The sequence below is a fragment of the Tachypleus tridentatus genome, chromosome 12 (genome assembly GCF_004210375.1).
Source record: "Tachypleus tridentatus isolate NWPU-2018 chromosome 12, ASM421037v1, whole genome shotgun sequence".
Taxonomy (NCBI): domain Eukaryota; kingdom Metazoa; phylum Arthropoda; class Merostomata; order Xiphosura; family Limulidae; genus Tachypleus; species Tachypleus tridentatus.
In genome coordinates this window covers 30,869,186-30,891,370 of record NC_134836.1, presented here as the reverse complement: position 1 = coordinate 30,891,370, position 22,185 = coordinate 30,869,186, and the positions used below count along the sequence as shown (strand labels likewise).

At 34.7% G+C, this 22,185-nt stretch overlaps 1 protein-coding gene and 1 long non-coding RNA gene across 2 annotated transcripts; one reads left to right on the top strand and one right to left on the bottom strand.

Moving 5' to 3' along the window:
• Positions 1-1,383: 1,383 nt before the first annotated feature.
• LOC143235471 (uncharacterized) lies at positions 1,384-18,538 on the top strand. The gene is made up of 2 exons (XR_013019208.1): positions 1,384-1,792; positions 17,799-18,538. It is a non-coding gene; the product is annotated as an uncharacterized LOC143235471 (long non-coding RNA).
• A 27-nt stretch (positions 18,539-18,565) lies between these two features.
• On the bottom strand, positions 18,566-20,725 carry LOC143235470 (uncharacterized). Its single transcript, XM_076473682.1, has one exon. The coding sequence runs from the start codon at positions 20,696-20,698 to the stop codon at positions 19,505-19,507; it is 1,194 nt and encodes a 397-aa protein (XP_076329797.1). The 5' UTR covers positions 20,699-20,725; the 3' UTR covers positions 18,566-19,504.
• Between the last annotated feature and the right edge of the window lie 1,460 nt (positions 20,726-22,185).

Here is a 22,185-nt window from a genome sequence, read left to right as displayed (position 1 = left end):
ACAACGCTAACGTCTATCGCGATGTGTTTTGGTACTTAGGATAACATTAATGTCTAGGAACGACTGTTTTGTTATTACGCTCATTAATATTGTCTTTCAACGTTTGTTTTTCTATTCATCTGTTTATTGTAGTATTTATCACAACATTAACGTTACGCAGTATTGGATGTATTTAGCAGGAGATAAATGTCTCTCAACAGCTGTTTGTGTAAGCTAGAAACCAATCGTTACACTTATGCAGTAAAACATTTTGTGTCAGTGTTCTAGAATTCTACACTTAGTTTGTAACGTCTCTCTCTTTTTTATTATTACATATCATTGTAACCATGGAAACAGAAGTTTCGTGGCGGCGAAACGGTTGTGCTGATTAAGATTGATCTTGGAATTGCTGAGTGATGCGTTTTGAAAATTTACATCGTTCGAAGCACAACCTTCTAAAAATGTCTAAAGAAGTTGTGAACTTCTTAATATTAAAGGTAGGAAGTATGAGTGATTGCTGTCTTTAAAACTAGGGAGCAAAATGTTTTCGGAGGATATCCATATATAGGCTCAAAACAAACAGTACTTAACACATATCTTCTTATATTTAATAAAGTTAACATTGAATCAGTTTCAGGTTCATTTCGCGATATTAGAATAAAAACAGGCTTTGCACTGTATACGCCTGGTGATAGAACTTTGAATTCTTACATATCTTACAAACTTCAAAAGGTTTGTAAAAATTATGCAAATAATGTAAAATAATTTTAGTAGAATTTTATTTTGTTATTGTTTCTTTGTCCTCCGGCGATACAGTGGTAAACTTATGAAGTTACAACTCTAAACTCCGGGACTTGATTCCTTTCGGTACACACAGTAGATAAATAGCCCAAAGTGGCTTTGATCTTAAAGAAATAAATTATAATTTCTTCAACTTTATTATATTTTGTTTTGCCACAGCATGGCCAGGTGGTTAAGGAACTCAACTTGTAATCTGAGGTTGCGGATTCGAATCCCCGTCACACCAAACATACTAGCCCTTTCAGTCGTGGGAGCGTTATAATGTTACAGTCAATCCCACTATTCGTTGGTAAAAGAGTAGCCCAAGAGTTGGCGGTGGGTGGTGATGACTAGCTGCCTTCCTCTAGTCTTACATTGCTAAATTAGGAACGGCTAGCGCAGATAGCCCTCGTGTAGCTTTGCGCGAAATTCAAAACAAACCAAACATTTTGTTTGATGGTAAGCTCAAAGGGGCTGCCTGCAGCCTGTTCATCACAGACAGTGTTATAAATCTGCGTACATATCGCTCTGCTCTTTATTTCCTGGTCGAAATTTTAATATCTTGCGGAAGTGCCCAAAGTATTTGTAGTTTTACCGGATGTGATGTTGTTTTCATCATTGATATGAAGCTGTATTATTCTAAGGAAGTTACTTTTACAGGATGTTTCACCGTATAACAAACCTTACTGTTGTTTCTTCATCATCATCACACAGGTTTAATGTCTTCCTCATGGTTATTTTTGTTTTTTTTTTAATTTCACGCAAAGCCACACGAGGACTATCTGCGTTAGTCGTCCCTAATTTAGCAGTGTAAGACTAGAGGGAAGGCAGTTAGTCATTACCACCCACCACCAATTCTTAGGCTCCTCTTTTACCAACGAATAGTGGGACTGACCGTCACTTTATAACGCCCCCACGGCTGAAAGGGCGAGCATGTGTGGTGCGACGAGGATTCGAACCCGCGACCCTCGGATTAAGAGTCGAGTGCCTTAACCACCTAGTCATGCCAGGCCTCTCTCCCGTGAGATATAAGGTAGAGATTTTTTCCTTTTTGGTTAAAGACAGAAAAATTAAGTCGTTAGAAATTTATATGTTGTTTATTTCTATCAACCTTTATTTTTTATGTGATGAATACTCACGGCATTCAATGATTATTAAATATGTTGCTGTTTTTATGTAATGAATACTCACGACATTCAGTGATTATTAAATATGTTGCTGTTTTTATGTGATGAATACTCACGGCATTCAGTGATTATTAAACATGTTGCTGTTTTTTTTTTGTATATTATATTTATTACTTTTGTTTTACCACAGAAAAAAAAATGTAGGTAACATTATATAATAATTTTCGTGTTTTGAATCTTGTGCATTATCACGTACAGCCAAAATTATTAACAGTTATGACCCCATATGATGACACGTAAGTAAGAACAATGCGTTTAGCTATTTATGTTATTGCCGGGATGATTTGATATTTTATGTTTGATCTAAGTAGTTCTGATGTGAAGTTATTGTTGTTGATCTACCTAAATGGTATGATATTCCGATGAGAATGCTCTCTTGAGCGTCGCCCCATCTAGTAGCGAAAATAGCATGAATAAACTTTAATTGCAGGAGATTAAAAATATATTCGATAATAATTTATGTCTTGATTGCTATTATTAAATTATTTAACAATTAAGACAATATAATGAGGTAGACGCGTGTTTGTTACATTTAAATACAAATTCCTTACTTGATGAAAAGTAAATTCTATTTTACTTTTATACAAAAACAAAAATAGAAACTAGATCACAGATCCTCCACATTGGAACGGCATGGCCAGGTGGGTTAAGGCGTGCGACTCGTAATCTGAGGGTCGCGGGTTCGCATTCTTGTCGCACCAAACATGCTCGCCATTTCAGCCGTGGGGACGTTATAATGTGAGAGGCAATCCCACTATTCGTTGGTAAAAGAGTAGCCCAAGAGTTGGCGGTGGGTGGTGATGACTAGCTGCCTTCTCTCTAGTCTTACACTGTTATATTAGGGACAGCTAGCACAGATAGTTCTCGAGTAGCTTTGTGCGAAATTCAAAAAACAAACAAATATTCATTTGCTTATCTCTAGACATGTCAAAACATGTAGAGTTTGAAACATTTAATAATAAATATCTCGTATTGAACGTAATGACGCAATTAAGTCACTGTTAATCAACATGGATGATTTAAAGGTAAAAATATTTTCAAACTTAATACTGATACAAAACAAGGAATTCCTTAACACTCATTGATGATTCATGTCAAAAAGCTTAGCCTTTTACATTTGATTGTTCTAAATTTATGCTGTATAATTAAATATCTAATTTTGCTCTACTTTGTTTCAAAACATTACCCATCATTATTTATTATGTGGGTTGTTTGTTAAAAGGTTTTTCACTTCATTTGTTATCAAAGCGAATTTTAACTAAATATTTTTTCACATGGCTCTTTAATTTTCTATTTTGACTCGAAATGACGAGTGTGTAGATCCGGCATGACCAGGCAGTTTGGGCGCTTGACTCGTACTCTGAGGGTCGCGGGTTCAAATCTCCATCACACTAAACTTGCTCGCCCTTTTAGGGGGGGGGGCGTTATAATCTAACGTTTAATTCCACTATTTGTTGTTAAAAGAGTAACCCAGGAGTTGGCGTGAGTGGTGATGACTAGCTGCTTTACTTCTAGTCTTTTACTGTTATAAAAGAACTACTAGCGCAGATATCCCTCGTGTAGCATTGCGCAAAATTCAAACAGGGATGTGTAATGAAACTACCATAGACAAATTAAGAAGAGTGTGAAGAACATAATAATTTTCATTTAACGTGTTTTTATAACAATTTTAACTTATTGATTTTTTCCAATATTTAAAAGGTTTTTCGGCTTTTAAACTATAACTTTTATAGGGATCTACTAGCCACTTCATACAACGAGATTTGGAAATTGCTGAGAATAATTTAACGAAAAATATTTATGTAAACAGCCCGGCATGGTCAAACGTGTTTAGGCGTTCGACTCGTAATCCGAGGGTCGCAGGTTCGAATCCCGGTCGCACAAACATGCTTGCCCTCCCAGCCGTGGGGGCGTTATAATGTTACAATCAATCCTACTATTCGTTGGTAAAAAAGTAGCCCAAGAGTTGGCGGTGGGTGGTGATGACTAGCTGCTTTCCCTCTAGTCTTACACTGCTAAATTAAGGACTGCTAACGCAGATAGACCTCGTGTGGCTTTGCGCGAAATTCAGACAAACAAACATTTATATAAAGATTAGTAAACCTACAGAGAGTCTCGCACCTTTTTGTAGTGACTCATTATCTTCATACACATATTGATCTTTAATTAATAAATAAATAATTGAATCAAACAGTAGATAAAAAATATAATATTACAATGTCATCATAAAGACAACCTACAAATCTATATAGATTATTGAATAAGTATAAAAAGATATTTTTATGGGGATAGTATTTTCAGTTGTGAAAGAAAGAATTATGATTTATGTAAATTAGGTTATACTATGAAACAGTATAGAAAAATAATAATTATATTTTTATTGTCAATAATAATTTAGTTTATTGCAATATATTCAGTCAAAATGTGTAAAATGTAGTTATTTCTATTATGGTGAAACAGATAATTGAAACTCAGGTTGAATTTAGATAAATTTCACACTAGATTTCCCGAATAAAAAAACAAACCAGTACCAGTGGCTTGTAGAGTTCCGTCAAGGTACGTCATTTCCGCTTACCTACAACCTTTTATTTATAAAAACCGTTTTTAGCATGCTGGAAGCCTTTTACTCCCACGCGCAACTTGAGTTAGATCTTATAAATCAGAGTTTAATGATATACTTTGTTCTGCACTGTTCGATTATGTTTAACAAGTATGCTTTTTTTTGGTTACCTGTAGTTTATTTTATGAATAAATTAATAATTAGGTTAACTGTTTTGTCTTCTACACAACGTTATTAAACATTTCACAGATCTCTCCTTCTCCAGACATTATTTCATGATGATCTTTTTTTTTCCTTATTTTAGGAGAGGGTACTTGTATGTCTCACCCTACACACAGTTTGGTTCATTTTGCCTTCATCGGTCCGGCATGGCCAAGTGTATTAAGGCGTTCGATTCGTAATCCGAGGGTCACGGGTTCGAAGCCCCGTCGCACCAAACATGCTTGCCCTTTTAGCCGTGGGGGCGTTATAATGTGACGGTCAATCCCACTATTCGTTGGTAAAAGAGTAGCTCAAGAGTTGGCGATGGGTAGTGATGACTAGCTGCCTTCCCTCTAGTCTTACACTGCTACATTAGTGACGGTTAGCGCAGATAGCTCTCGAGTAGCTTTGCACGAAATTCCAAAAACAAATAAACAAATCATTTTGCCTTAGCTTAACACAAAGAAAATGTTATTGTTGATTCTGTGTAATTAGAATTTCCGTGTTTGTTAATCCTAAAAATTTTACCACCCACATAGCTTTCAATATCGTCTTACCATATTGTCTCTCCTACAGGAAATGTCTACCTTACACCTTCTTTCAAGTGGTTAGGGTGTTTGACTCTCATTCTAAGGATGGTTGGTTAGGATAAGTTCTTTTACTCCATATGTGACTTTGCTTTTGAGATCTTCTCCGGTGAGAAATTATCTTGTTCTGTTTCTTCATCATTCGCTTGTCAGCTCTTTTTCTCCACTGGTCTGATTTGTTTTGTTTCTCTCATGTATTCAGCATCACGTGTTTTATCTTCAATGTTATATTAATTTTTTTGGTAGGTCTTTGGTTGCATTCTGAGCCATTGCCATCTTTATTCATGTTTCATGTCTGTCACTTTCCTGTTCTTTAGGTGTCCTACCTACAGGCTTCTTTGTTGTCTTGTTTGCTCGATGCTGAGTTCTGAACCAATCGGTTCCCCTTCAATCACTTCTTGGTTTTTCCCCGTTTTAATATAAAGCTTTTTATCACAATCAAGTGGAAAATTTCTGTAGAAATGAGAATGCTCACAGTGCATGTTCTTATTTTTCATTTTAGTGGCACTATTTTAGGTTTTTCACAAGTGATTTCATATCATTTTCTTGCCTTGCTTTTGAGAGTTATTTTGTTCAGGTGGTCTGTATTCCGGGGGATTTTACACTTACTACTATTTAGGTGTTGGTTAGCTTTTTCCAAACATGGATGGTCATACTGATCTGCTTCTTAGACAAGATCTTCCAGTTAGATAAGTTTTTCTTACAACTTATCTAACAGTCGTCTATTTTGGGAGTATTTTTTGAACACCCACGTCTATTTGGATCATCCACTCTCATTTTTGAATGCATTTGATGGATCTTTTGTTATCCAATCCATTACAGTTAGTTATTTTACTGCAAGCGAGGATCTAACGCATTGGAAGATGTGGCTTCTGTGAAAGCATCTCTACTTTTGGTTCTGTCATGTTTGCAACATTTTCAGATGTTAGAATTCCTTTGAAATCTCCTCTTAACTTCTCACTTTCCTCTCCAGTTATATGTGTAAGTGGTTGAACATACCCTATGTCGTTGGGTTTACCACTTCCTCCCATTCATCCAGATTTGATTTTTCTTCTCTGATACTCATCTCCAAAGTTAAAACTTTCAGTAAATAGTCTATGGACGAAATGTTTTACTATGTTAACACTCTAGGACTTCCAGCAAGCCAGTGTATTTTAATCCACTTTCTCTTGTACAGGTTTGACTAATTATGTTTCATTCCGACTATTCGACGGTGGCGGCTTATATCACTCGCCAAGGAGAAATTTATTCTTGTTCTCTTTGTGGCAAACAGTAGTTCTCCCTTTCTGAACTCTCACACTTGACACACATCTCCTGGTTCGTCATGTTCCAGGTGCCTTCCTCCTCGTTGCAGGTCTTCTTTCTAGTTCTGACACACTTTCTCCCAAGGAGTGGCTTCTTGATCCTCATATTTTCGGCGGTTTTGCCTCCTATGGATTACTCCTGCACAGGAAACGTTTGATCCCTTTTTCATTTCCAAGTTATCTCTTTTAATTTTAGTTTTCTGGTTCTCCATCCACTTGTTCTAGCCGTTGATGTGTTCAGAAAGGACGAAATCCAGTTTATAACTGGACATTCTCTCTGTCTTTTTTGCGAAAGTGATTTTGATCATCCACATCATTTCATGTCAGGTATTTTTGAATAATCCTTCCTTGCTGGCATAAATCTGTTTTTTTTTTCAGTAGTTGTTTTGGCTCGATATGCTATTTTTGTTCTGGATAGATTTTACTAATTTATACTTTGGGGACTTACATGGAATTTCCTCTTTGTCATTTTCGTTTCTTGCCATCTTACACCTTTATTCTTGATTGGATACATATTACTTTCTATGTCTTGTACATGCTATGGGTTGCTCTATTGCTTTCAAGGCTTCTTTCTGCTTAATCTATTTCCAACAGTTTCATTTCCTTACACCACTCCCTTGTTCGTGATTTCTCCTTCCTCTCTTACCCATTTGTTTCGGATTGTGATTTTATTGGACTTTCATTCCTTGTCTCATTCTTCTCGTAATCAGTTCCTGGTGTCTTCACTCTGATCAGGCACCTTACATTTTACTTGAATCTCAACTCTGTCATTCATTGGAAGTACTTTGTCTATCGAGCACTGGGACTACACCTCATATGTTCATCTCTCATTATCTGTTCTGAGTAGCTATTTCTTCGTCAGTGTATTGTCTTCCACTTGCCATCATCTTTCACTTCTTAGTGAGACTGTAATTGGGCAAGTTTTCTTTCTTTTGTTATATGAATTATTTTTCAGGGGCCTGTACCATATTTTTAACAGGATTTCATTCTGTGGCAATAGATGCATGTTCAGGTGTACTTCAGTCACTTAGAACTGTACTAAATCCTGCACTGTAGGATCATGTTGACTCCATTTGCATAATTTCCATGTTCACAGAATGCACACTGTTCATTACAATCACATAGAGTAAAGATGGGGTGCTCCCCAGAATCACTCGTAAGTCATTTCTCGTGATATATTTGCTTAATAAATACACTTGTTCTGGAATATACTAATAGGTAATTAGTATGTGCAATTAATGGGTAAAGCAGAAGCAGATTGCTGCCCATTCATGCCATTACTTGGATTCAATATGTCGAGGTTGGTCTGCTTTTCAAACTATTCATTGCACTGTTTCCAGTGTAAACGTTCCTCCAGACTCTTCATCACATCTTTTCATTTCTTCCAGTGGAATACGAAAATCCTTACATATTTCAATTTTTTAGCTGATAGTTGAATGAGATATATACAACATAAACGATAAATATTTCATTCAGTTGAGTGTTGGTGGTGCTTTGCTTGAATGGGTGACAATATGTATTTCAAATGGACGCTCCATTGCTACACATGTTTTTTTCCAAGAGGATGTTGTAGCTTTAATGTACCGTCATCACGATTGTGATCCCTCATACTACCCTCACATGGATGTGGTTCTCAGCAGTTGAGTTTTGGATTTAGAGCTGAATCAATCAATATAAGTTTTCACACGTGTTCAAGGCGTCTTTTGTCCTTCGGCTCAGCATGGCCAGGTGGTTAAGACGCTCAACTCGTAAACTGAGGATTACAGGTTCGAATTCCTGTCATACGAAACATGCTCATTCTTTCAACCGTGGGGGCGTTGTAATGTGACGGTCAATCCCACTACTCTTTGGTTTTAAGTTGGTTTGTTTTTAATTTCGCACAAAGCTACTCGAGGGCTATCTGTGCTAGCCGTCCCTAATTTAGCAGTGTAAGACTAGAGGGAAGGCAGCTAATCATCATCACCCACCGTCAATTCTTGGGCTATTCTTTTACCAACAAACAGTGGGATTAAACTTCAAATTATAACGCTCTCACGGCTTAAAGGGCGAGCATGTTTGGTGCGACGGGGATTCGAACCCGAAACCTTCAGATTACGCGTCAAGTGCCTTAACCACCTGGCCATACCAGGCCCTATTCGTTGGTAAAAGAGTTGGCGGTGGGTGGTTATGACTACTAACCTTCCCTGTAGTCTTACACAGCTAAACTAGGGACGACTAGCGCAGTTAGCTCTCGTGTAGCTTTGAGCAAAATTTCGAAAACAAGCAAACAAATTTTGTTTCCTCGTTTAGTTTACCTCGAGTGCGCTATTCTAGTGTTTGGAATCAAGGTGAGTTCACTTGTTGATTGTTCCGCTTTTTTCTTTTGTCCTATCTCTTGATGTCTTTGTGCCGAAGATGTTACTATGATTAAGGAGGTTTTGGTCTGTTTGATCTTAGCAGGATACATATGTATTTCACTCTTCTTACATCGGCCATCTTCACAAAATTTCTCCCTCCGGTCAGCTGAACTTCAGGTAAAGACAGTAGGATTCTTTTACTACCCCAATATAGATTTTTTTTCCTGATGGTTGACTTTTGGAATCTAGTTGACTTACCAGCAGTCGAATTTTAAAAGTAGTTGACTTGTTGTGTATGGCATATTGTACCCTAGTCACTCTACATATAGTATGGACTTCAGTTTTATACCTGGATTTTGAATAAATTTGGTGTTTACTGGAATGTTGTATTTATTTCGCTACAAGATTTTCCCCAAATGTTGGTTATTTGTTTCGCTAATGTCGGGAACATATGACATGAAGCAGCAAAAAATAACCAACATTTGGAAAAAACTTATAACAAAACACAAAATTCCAGTAAACACCAAATTTATTCAAAAACCATGTACAAAACTAAAGTCCATACTATGTAAAAACTACACTGGCAAACACAACACAAACATAATTTATAAAATACAATGCAACAACTGCCACAACTTATATGTTGGAGAAATAAGCAGAAAAATGGAAACTAAATTCAAAGAACACACAAGAAAATACCTTCGCACATTTTTTAATAGTGCAAATTAAATAAACATAATATAACCATAGAAAACATTCAGATACTAAGTAGGGAAACAAATATAAACAAACGCAAAATCAAAGAAGCCCTCTTTATACAACAACTAAACCCAAAATTAAACCAACATGAAGAAACACCTTTATAACTATACTAATTAATAACCTAACATCTAGCTGCAACGCCGCCTACAATCTCCTACCCGTTTATACTCTCGTCCCTAATACATGTGCCCAGCAATGGTCAGTTGCAAACTCTCTCTTTGTTAACCTGAAGATGACCTAGGAAGATCGAAACGTTATTCTCTGCTTACCAATAAAAGTGTTAATATCCATACCAGCCGTTCTGAGATACATTTTTATTTCAAGTGGGTTTCTCGCCACCAAGAATTACTTCGCTATTGAATCACGTAACAAAGCGTTGTGCTTAATATGCAACGAGACTATCGCTGTGCTAAAAGGATACAACATTCGTAGACATTACCAAGCCAAGTACTCATCAAACTATTCTCAGTTCACGGGAAAGCCACTTTCAGACAAATTTGAAACGTTACTTATTGTCACAAGTTTGCATTTAAGAAGAAGAAAGCCGAGAATGAAGCTGCAGCAAGAGGTTTCCGAGTAGCACACCTGTTACCCAAGTGAGGAAAACCATTTACCGATGGTGAGATAATTAAATTATGTGTGATTGAAACAGCCGAAGAAGTGTGCTTAGAAAAATTAGGCTTATTTAAAACTACGAGCCTGTCGGCGAATACAGTTGCTCATTGAGTGGAGGACATTAGAAGCAGTGTTGTATCTCAGCTGCAAGACAAGGTCAAAGAGTTCGAATGCTTTCCCATCGAGCTTGATGAGTCCACAGATGTGTCCGGCACTTCGCAATTGCTGTTATTTATACGCGGAGTTAATATTAATATTGAAATGACTGAAGAATTAGCTTCTGTGCATAGTATGCATGAAACACTCACAGGTGAGAACATTTTCAGAGGTTGAAAAATCTCTAACTCAGTACAACCTGGAATGGAAACGGCTGAAGTGTGTGTGTTATAACAGATAATGGTAAAAATATGCGTGGTGCAGGAAAAGGTTTAGTTGGACAAATTTACAAAGCTGTTGAAAGTGTGGGTTGTTCCAAGCCTATGGTTCTTCACTGCATTATTCATCAGCATGCATTGTGTGGAAGATATCTGGACTTGTCATGTGTCATGAAACATGTAATTTCAACAGTGAACTTTATTTGCTCTCACGAACTCAACCATCGTTAATTTTGTGAATTTTTGGAGAAAATAGAAGCAACATATCCCAACCTGTTCTACCACACTTCAGTTCGATGGCTTAGCTGTGGGAAAGTTATGTCGTGATTTTTGAGCTTAAAGATGAAATGTAATTTTTCTTAAATGAAAAGAACCACTGTCAACTGTTACTCACAAACAGTTAATGGCTTTAGAAATAAGCTTTGTCTGTAGAATTGACCATGTACCTGAATTAATTCAATCTTAGATTACAGGGCGAAACCGTCCTTATCTGCTTTACGTACATCGTGGAAGCATTTCGGCAAAAACTAATCCTTTTTGAGTCCCAGTTGATGAGTTGTTCCACACACTTTCCATGTTGTGGAAGGTTCAAGCAAGAAGCGGGATCCCCATTCCAACACTGGTTTGCACAAAATATCCTTTATGAACTGAAACTACAGTTCAAGGAGTGTTTTTTCTGATCTTCATGTGAGTGAAACAGAAATAACGATCTTCCAAAACTCATTTGATTGTGTAATTGATGAACTACCACCTGCAGTTCAAACAGAAGTGACTGACCTGCAATTCAACGACATGTTGAAGGACAAATGCAAAGAATGAAAAATGACAGAGTTCTATAAATGCCACCCAAGTGTCATTAATGAAATCCGTTCATTTAAAAACTTTGCTGGTGGAATCATTTCAGTTTTTGACACTAATTATTTCTGTGAAGATATTTTAAAAGATGAAGTATGTGAAATCTAGTGACAGATCAGCCTTATCTGATGAGCATTTGGAATTATTTTTGATGATAGGGAGCACTAACTTTGAACCTTAAATAAATGTAATTTTGTCAGAGAGCACCATTTTGAAGCTTCTCACTAATGCTAAAACAAGACGATTGTGCATTTTAAATATGTTTAGTATGTGCACTTATGAGAAATACATTAGTGATGTTGTATTCTGATTGTGTATGCATTCCTACTTAATTTTACCATGACCCCTCTGGCCTGCAAAGCCTAAAATGATCTACTTCCCGGTCCTTGTCCTTTTAAAATATTATCATGGAGGCATTTGTGGATAAAAATCTATGGTTAGAGTACCTTGTGTTGGACAGTGCAACTGTAAATAGTTTGAGGCCAGCCTTGAAAGTATCTGGAGAGAACGGCTGGAGAAACACTATTATATATTCTGTAGAAAGCTATACACCTTCTTTGGGTTCGGCAATGCGGCAGTGGGTAAGACTGCAAGATTGAAAACTGCTTCAAGAAAATCTGCTTTATGATGAAATGTTGCAGTCATAGCTCATTTTAAAACCAAAATTTCAGTGGAAGCAGTTTTCTCATGAATGGTGAACATTACTAAATGTCTAGTATGAGTATACTGTCAGACAATTCCAGAAAAGGCCTTAGGGCCAATAACCTTCCGGAGGAATTAGCAGTTATACTTACTCTGAGAGCGGGTATTTCTGCTAGTGCGATTAAAGACTGAAATGAAACATTGTACTATAAAGATGATCCGTTATATGTGCTAGCATCTATCACTCAGTATTGGCTGGCTCAAGTACTGTTATTTTTGGCATAGTAACGGTGTATATCGACTATTTTGTTTTAAGATTTTTGCTTGAGAAGAGAAATAAAATAAAAACATAATAATATAAAACACATTTTTTCCAGTGAGTTCCACCAAGCAGTGTATGGAAGTAGCATCTAATTGAGATTATTAGGAATTTAATAATAACAAAAACAACAGAAAAAAAATGAAAAGAATGCATTTTCTAACATTGTTCTGTGTTCAGTTTTTAATCCCTCATCGGCTAGCTTTACCTGGTTAATATATATATGTATATAAACAAAGATGTTTTATATTTGTTTGTAGTTTAGTAGTAGTAAACAGAAGGACATACATTGTGGTTAGAAATACCCTATAAAAGTTAATAATTACAATAATAACCATTCTTAAAGCTTTAGTCTAACTAAATGGTAACATAAAAATAATAAGGGACCATTTAGTCCTCTGTGAGAGTTCTTGGTCATCTACCTTATATATTTCAGGAAAATTGTCAATACTCCCTCTTAAACTCTTAAAAATAGCCAGCTGCCACTACTGTCAATATCAACTAATTCCATAAGCCAGTCACACTGTTTAAAAATAGTCATAACTGAATACTAGACTGTCTTTTCAAAATTTTAAACTTGTGTTTCTTCATTCTTCGTAAGAGAAAATAAGTTAAGATATCTCAACGTATTTCTATAAACTAACCTATCTATGAAATAATCTTAGCAGATCTCCTCTGAACCTTTTCCAAAAATAATTGGAACAAAAAGTTTTGATTTTCTAGTTCCTTAAAACCATAACAAAAATTGTACAGTTTTCTCATGAATGGTGAGCATAGGATCAGCAATTAACAGATTTTGAAGTAATCTGCAAATCTCATATATCACAAAATGCAATTCAATATTCTCAGATGTGTTTTGTCATGGCGAAATAAAACAACAACAACAGAGTCTTATATCAGGATGCTATTTGTAATTGTTGAGGTTGTTTTTTCCATCTTCAGTTATAATTTAGCTATTTAACATTCTTTTGTGTTCTTTTCTTCTTTGGGTTGCTGACTCTTTTTAATATGGTAGTTAAGCACGGGTTTTCCTCTGTAAAGTTAATCTAAAACTGTGCACCTGTAACAATATTTGTGTAGTTTTAAATTAACATATATAAATAAGCTCAAGCGAATAAACATTTAAAAAAACGTACTAAAAATTATAAAATTCCATTCCAGAGTAGATCAATAAAGGTACTTATTTGAATATTCGTTTTTTTAAATCACTTACCACTAGGCCTGTATATAGGAGGTAAAAATAAGGCATCGTGAATTTAAAAATTATGATTAAAAAATCATGCAAAGCTACACGAGCCGTCCCTAATTTAGTAGCGAAAGACTAGAGGGAAGGCTACTCTTGGGCTACTCTTTTATTAATAAATATTGGGATTGATTGCAATATTATAATGTCCTTATGACTGAGAGATAAAGCATATTTGGTGAATGGGGATTTGAACCTGTGATCCTAAGATTGCGAGTCAACTGCCCCTAACCACCTGATCATTTTGGGCTAACGATGGAGTTAAAATATAACTGTGCAGTTGAAAAAAATCACAAGAAAAGCATTGAGATTGAGTTCTAATATACCAGTTATTACTATGCTACTTTTTTCCATATATTGAAACTGTTGTTTGAGTTATTTTTACATTTATGGATATTTTTTAAATGATAAACTTACTCTTGTTTTTTTTATTTTGTTTCAGTTTCCTTGTTGTAAGGATAGTATATCAATTTGAAACCCTTTTCATGTACAAAAATTTAAACTGAAATATCATGAATACTAGCCCTGCCAATTATGTGTTCTCTCTTATTTGGAGATTAGTGTCTTAGTCTTATAATTTGCCTGTGAAGAATGAAGGTCACCTTAAAAAACACTCAGGTTTGATGTGTTATTTCTTTTCCCTTATTTTAAGTTTCTTCTTGTTTTTAAGGTAAAATCTGGTACCCTTTTGCGTCTAAACAATCTAGTGGAACTTCCTAGTGTTTTGCTTTTGTAATTGTGTTATTTAGCCATATGGGACATAAAAGCAAACAAAATGAAACTGTGTGATTTTCAATAAGGTCTCAGGTTTAAAACCATCTGGAAAGGCATATTAATAACCTTGTACTATATAGACTGTTGAGCTAAAACATCGTTTCTATGTTGAAATAATGTTTTTGCATCATACATTAATAACAATACTAACAATAATATTAGTAATAACTTAAGAGCTGAGTACTTAGTACCATAACCACTATAGAGTGAAGCACCAATCTGCAGTTTATAAATACTGGAAATTTAAAAGCCCACTTCTTAAAATCCTTATATAAATATAAATTATGAGAGGGACTGATTGAAATAATGACTCCGATTTCTTTTAATTGTATTCTGAAGACAATAAGTCGAGAGGACATAAGTTTAAGGTAAGAAACTTCAGACTGGCTTAAGGATAATTGACTTACAAAATGAATAGCCGACTAATCATCGGTACCAAAAAGGTAAACACTTTATACAAAAGTTAAAACTCAAGGGAAATTGCTGAAAATAAAGGATATATTTATATTTTTACTTGTTGTTTCTACTCTATGTTATTAATATCCTTTAGTAATAGTTTTAAAATCTGATGATTTATATTTTTCAAAACCGCTTTAGAATATTTCAGTATAAATTTCAATATCTCAACTATCTCTTTAAATTTTTATTTTAATGCTCGTAACTGTCTTGGCCTACAAGGCGTAACTATTGCTAAAAAGATGCGCTATATTTCTTGGCGAACTCTTCTTTCTGATATTGTGTGATTCGCTACGAGAGAAAAAAATAACTTGTTTTTTAACCCTTTTGCTTTGATTGTAATCCTGACTCTGTATTATAAATTTTATTTATTTGTTTGCTAAAATATATGTATATTTTTAAAACTATGAGTTGAAGGTAACTCTAATATTTTGTTTACACGTGCTTTATACTTCATATTGTAACTGATAATCTCGTTCAGATATTCTTTTCTTAGAATTTTTAGTAGGTTTTTGTGTAGCAACAAAAAGTAATTATCGTGTAGATGTCGTCCTTAGTTCCCCAGAAAGTTTGAAATCTAGTCTTCTTAACTTGTTATAGAGAGTTACATAACACGTGGTAAACCAATTCGTAAGTACATCTCCGACCTAAGTATCACAGATAAGAATCTTACAGGCCAAACTCAATCCTGGAGACAAACGCAGCTGTATTTTAAAAAGGTTTCGTATGTAAAATATAATTATGTGTGTGTATGTATATGACTGCGAAATGGAACAGTATTGTGAACACGAACTAACAGAATGATCATACATCAGTGAAGCTAGCGAAAATATTCAAGTTAATATTACTCCATGAATTGGACATGGAACGAAAAGGGTATGTTAATTAAAACTGTGGACATATTGTGAGCAATGCAACAACAACGTAGTATTCAGTAACAGAGCAAACAAAATAACAATTCCAGAGAGGGAGGAAGAGGTCTGCGTTGAACCTGGCTCTACCTGATCCAAAACATGCGCCAAATCCCGATGAAGATGAAACATTATGTTACTTCACTTTATGACACATATTTTTGTATTTATAAATATTTGAAGCGAGATCATGATTCTGTTTCATTTTCAATACCAATTGGCAACCCCGGATTAAGGCATGGGCTTTTCGGGATCAAGCCCAGGGCCTCAAGCTGTGACTATAAATATATTGCACGTAGCGATTCTGTCTCGGGGGCGCCTATATAAGTTGAAAAGCCAATATAATTTCAATGAATTACGCATGATGAACTCAGTCTTCACTCAACGATCTTCCAGTAGAACTGGCTTAAGGAAGCGAACCTCAGTTCAACAGATAAACTCACTTTCTTCGTCCAGTTGATAGCGTCACCTCGTAACTCTTGTTCTATCACAGTATTGTTTGCCAGTCCTCAAAATCTGAATACTAAATATTACTACAATGTCCTCTCAGACAGAATAGACATTACCTATTATAGAGAAGAAAGAAGCAAAGCTGTTACAACAAGGTTATATCAATGATTTTATGGAATACGTGCTTATGCTAAAAACTGCATAAATAACAATACCAATTAAATAAAACTTAAAAAATCCTATGTATCTAAATCATGTACAAACGTATGATATGCCTGCATGTCACATATATCTTTTGGGCGCCTTTACTTGAGAAACAGCAAATCGTAAAACGTATCTATAAATCTATGTGAAAAATTTGTTCGAATATGCATTTTTGTAGCATGACATTTACAGAAAATCTTGAAAAGTATTTTCTTCAGTTTTAATTGTTTAGTTATATTCCTATAATCTCTCAGTATTCTTAAAATTGAGATTAAATATCTTTTATCCAAAAATGTTACAAAAATACACAATAGGGTGTCCTAACTTTTTCACATGACTGTAGCTTATTATAAGGTATAGGATAAAGTCAATATTGTGGTGAATTAATGCAAGGAATTCTCTAAATACTAAAACTGTCATCCACTGAAAACAGATTAAGTTAGTTATATTAAAAATCAAGATTCAGATATTAATTTTATAGCACATATAGTGATTATATACAATTTTAAGACCCTATAAGTAAAAGCAAGGAAGAATGTTATAACATACCAATCCCTTACATTTGTGATTAGGTTATTTAGAGAGTGAGATGAAAATTATTCAGGAATACAGTTATTAGAAATATAGAGCGAATCATTTAGTGTGATAACTATCGTGGTTATTTTATACAATTTGTTGTTAGCTTCATTAATTAACTCATTTCTAATGTAGGCCTATAGCATTACAAGATTGTTAAATATTGTAGAAACGTTAAAGAAATAAACAAAGTAATTTATTATGGTTGTATGGAATAGATGTCGAATTATTTTCACCATAAATTTAAAAGTACCCTTCAAAGAACGAACAATTGTATAACAATAGCATCGATTTTCACGATTAATAACTTAGGTTATGAGTCAGGTTACATGATGGAGTTCTAATGATTATTAATTTTATTTAGTTATTTACAAATCAGATTTTGTGTGAGAATTAATAATACAACGATTATTTATTTTTATTGTATTTATGTAAATATGCATATAATTTCTGAGTTCAATGAAGGCTTCTATTGTTTAATGCATAATGTTTCTTTGATCAATATTTCTTTTTGTAATTTAACTGTTATTAAGGTTTGCAATGCCATGTTTGATATGTAGGTGCACTTTATATAGTGACATAAGATTATTCCAAATGATTGATTATTTCGTTTCTGCATTGTCATGTCGTACATGGTGTTTAACATTATCTTATTCTAGTCTTTATAATTCTTTGTTCTTTAGTTAGATGACGTCCTCTGTCCGCAAGGATGGTTCAGTGTTGTATTCTGAGCATGGAAATGATCATCATGCCTGACCTGCTCAGATAAATAGGCCGATGGTTCAGCTCAATTGTTTCAGTAGTCATCGTGCATTATAGTTTTCAATATAACCTTTTCTCTGGAAGTGATGGAGTGACCAGGACGTTTGTCGTAGCAAGTAATAGGTAGACGTTATTGCAATTTATTGTTTTAACAGCAGCAATAAATACCATTTGTTGGCAACACTAGAAAGTGCCGCGTATAGCGTGATGTTATATGTTAGACTTGTTAGTTTTTATGGTAGACAGTAACCAACAATTGACTTCTTTATTTATAAGTGAATGGGTGCTTCAACTCCATCTTTCACTTCCAACATCATCACTTACACAGCCAGATAAGTGAGAGACAGAGGTGATCCAGAAAGATGAATTAACGATCATTAAATTTTAGGGTATCTTCGTATTTTATGTTTAATTATGTTATTCAGTTGAGTGTCATAAGAGCTCATTGTACATTTTGTTTCAATTTCAAAATGGACTTATGCAATCATTTTCTGTTCTTACTCTATCATTGACTAATACAATTATTTGTAATATGCTGTATTTACCGATACAGTTTGGATGTATGACTGACTTAACTGTACAGTGTGTAAACTTTGAATAGAAAAGTTATGGTTTTTATTGTTATTATACACTTTGGTGATAAATAAAAAACATGAGTGAACGACGAATTTCTAGTGGTTTCAATATGACATTAGATTAAACTTATATAGAGTGAATATCTTGTATTACGGCTTCCTTATACATATATATACATACACACAAATCAAAATTATGATTTGTGAATTTGCTTTTCACGTATGCACCTTTTTCTATTTATTTAAACCAAACCTGTCAAGCATTCTCAGCGTCTTCCCCTTCCTCCTAGAAGTGTTACAAGGAGTGAGCGTGATGTTTTATTTATAGAATGTGTTCATAACTTAAAAGAGTTTTAAAGAGTGTGCTAAAACTGGTACCTTCCAGAATGACTTTTATCATTGGTAAAGTTTTTTTTTAAACGATTGTTTCTTCAAGTTCATCTTTACTGAAGTTACTTTATCCACATATCTTTGAACAAGTTTGCGTTTAGTTGTTAAATTTATTATTAGTTTTTTTTTTCAAAGACTACGAGAAAAGGAAGTTACACCAACAAGTTATATTATACCCAGTGCCACTTTATAGACAAATAACGTTTTAAGAAATGTATACATAAGTACATAATGACACTGACCTTTTACCCTATCTTATATTCTGTTATAGGTATACATTGAGTTTAGAAGACTTTACAAAATATTTAACCACTTAAACCCCGGTGTTTGCAATATAAATTTAAAAAAAAAGTTAAAATGTTAGGTTTTTATTTAAAAACATGCATTACAAACATCATGACAGATAATGAAAACAACAACAAACAAACTAGCTTTGACTCACATTCCTATTTCTAACTTGAAAACAATTGCTGTGTTGAAAATATACAGTATATTAACATATTCACTACAGTATTAAAAGCGAAGTTAGAAGTAAAGTTTGAAATAAATATATTTATATATGCGTGTGTGTATGTGCTGATGTGCGTATATACAAGAATAAAAATAAAATATAATATTTACGCAATTACATATAAAATAATCTATAATAACTAAAACCTAATCTAATTTAGAATTAACCTGCCAATTTCATCAAATCCTGCCTTCTGACTTCCACATCTAACATTAAAACCACCAATGTGAGCAATTACTCTTTTATCTCCTCGTCTAACAAAGACGCATCTATCTGGTTCACACCCAGCTGCCATGTGAACAAAAGGTGTGGATACGGATATGTTTCCAGAAGTCGGAGATGTCCGAAGTACACGTCTTCCATAGTCCTTTGTTACTCTAACATCACCCCATGAAGTTTGTTTAATGCGAACTCCAGCAATGTTCCACACTTCATCTCCATTTCGAAAGACACGATGGTACGCCCCAGCTAACGCATCGAAACAATAATTTAGTGCACCTGTTCCGTTGAAAGAACTCAGATAAAACAAATTTATAGAAAAGTCATAATTAAGATCCTGAAATCTTTCAGTGGTAGACTTCGTTCCTGATGGATCAACAAGGTACACCAAACTGTGTTCCGTTGAGGTAAATGTTACACCGCGTTTAGCTATTTTAGCCAGTATTTTACCCATCTCTGCGTTGATAGTGACACCTTCTTGCAGAATACGACCATAAGGGTGTAGAATACCGCTATAATCAGCAGCACCATTTATAGAAGCGATGCAGTTAGCAGGAAAATTAACCATTCTGATAGCACGATCGACTGTGATGTCCACTCGAACACAGTGTTTTAAAAGAATTGACAAGGTCCCGCATGAAGTTACAACTGGACAACAAAGAGGGAATTTGTTAAAATCTTGAAGGTAAAAATCTTCAAAGTTCAATTCTGGTTCATCTCCATATCTGTCATGCAAAGAAGCATATGGCATTGTAAACATGGGAAATGATGTCGTCTCAAAATATGGGTAAGCGAATGGCTGCTGAGGTTCTCCCCATGCATCTTGCTCATACAGGAATGGACCATCTTGAACGTCAAATTCATTGTTATTTAAATCGGTTTCAGGAAAGTAATTGTATAAATATGGTTCAGTAACAAGCGATAGGTCTTCAAATGGCTGTGAATAATAAGGTTGGTAACTGGGCAAATATGAATAGTTATACCAATCAAGAGGGTTACTAGTCCAATGGTTTTGCGGCATCTGAAGTGTTAAGAGCTCATATTCTGGTAGTCCATCAAAGCCCGGATGCATATTTGAATAATCAGGAAAACAACATGTGTAATTGAATCTTTGCCTTCTCCACATAATTTTAGGTTTCTGGACAAAAAAAGGAAAAAAGTGAGTGTACATTAGTGAACAAATTTAGCCAAGTTTGGATGTCATTTTATATCTATGTTAATTAAGTAAATGCTTAAGTCTAATAAAAACCGAAAGCAATGTAACTAGTAAAATTAATCACGTTATTAAACAATTTATGATAAAATAAAATGTTATTCTAAATAGATATTTTCAAATAAAGTCAAAGATACACAAAAGATACACAAAAAACATGAAAGCGTCTGTAATAGAAATGTTTGAAAATTTGTTTTTATGTCTTAATGCTTTGAATTTTTTCATATGTGTGATTTCGTTTTCAAGGGTTACTAATATGATGGAAAAGAAAATTAATATCTGTTTGTTTGTTTGTTTTTTGCACAAAGCTACTCGAGGGCTATCTGTGCTAGCCGTCCCTAATTTAGCAGTGTAAGACTAGAGGGAAGGCAGCTAGTCATCACCACCCACCGCCAACTCTTGGGCTACTCTTTTACCAACGAATAGTGGGATTGACCGTCACATTATACGCCCCCACGGCTGGGAGAGCGAGCATGTTTAGCGCGACTCGGGCGCGAACCCGCGACCCTCGGATTACGAGTCGCACGCCTTACGCGCTTGGCCATGCCAGGCCAAATTATTTTAAGAGGGAAATTAACTTTAAAGGTAGTTGAAAATGTTAGTGTAACGATTACGGTAATCTAGTTTCCTAATTCCTTTTCTTCCATAACGGGTAAGCGGCAATCTTACTCAAAACGCTAAAACCCGGGGTTCAGTTCACCCAAGTGGACAGAAAGTGATTAGCCTTGCGCTAAAATAAAGAATTTCATTTTTTACTTGTCAAAATGTAATATCTTTAGGAAACCTTTTGCTAATATAATTTCTGCACTGACTCAAATAGCTTACTTTAAAAATGACATCTATCTTTCTTTTTGTTTGCTGGTATAAATATTTGTAAATCGATTAAGCAATAGCATCAAAGCTCCTTTACCTGCACATAAGTTTAAGAATCTGTTGAGACTGCCCAGTGAGTGAAATACATTGTAATAGCAGTAAATTGCGCGTTATTTTATAAGATTGTTGTTGACATACACACAAGAAATAAATATTCATGACTTTAAGGAAAGACGTAGGATTCTAAAGCTGGAAATAAAGTAAAGCGTACTACAAATTAGTTATAAATTAGTAACCCAAAAGTAATATTTTATTTTTGAGTTTACTTATAATTAAGTATTATTTTATTACAAGTTACAGCTTTTAGAGTAAAGGAACTTATTTTTTACAACAGCTACAATGTTTCGACCACGACACTAGTGCGATAATTCTCAAGTACAAAAGTTTTAACAGCGGGTTCAATATTTAACTCAACATTCAACAGTCTAACAATGTACGTCTTGAATGATTTTATTTGTGTACTTGAAAATTGTCGCACGAGTAATCAGAATGTAGGACCTGTTCTAAAAACAATCTTTTTTTTTTTT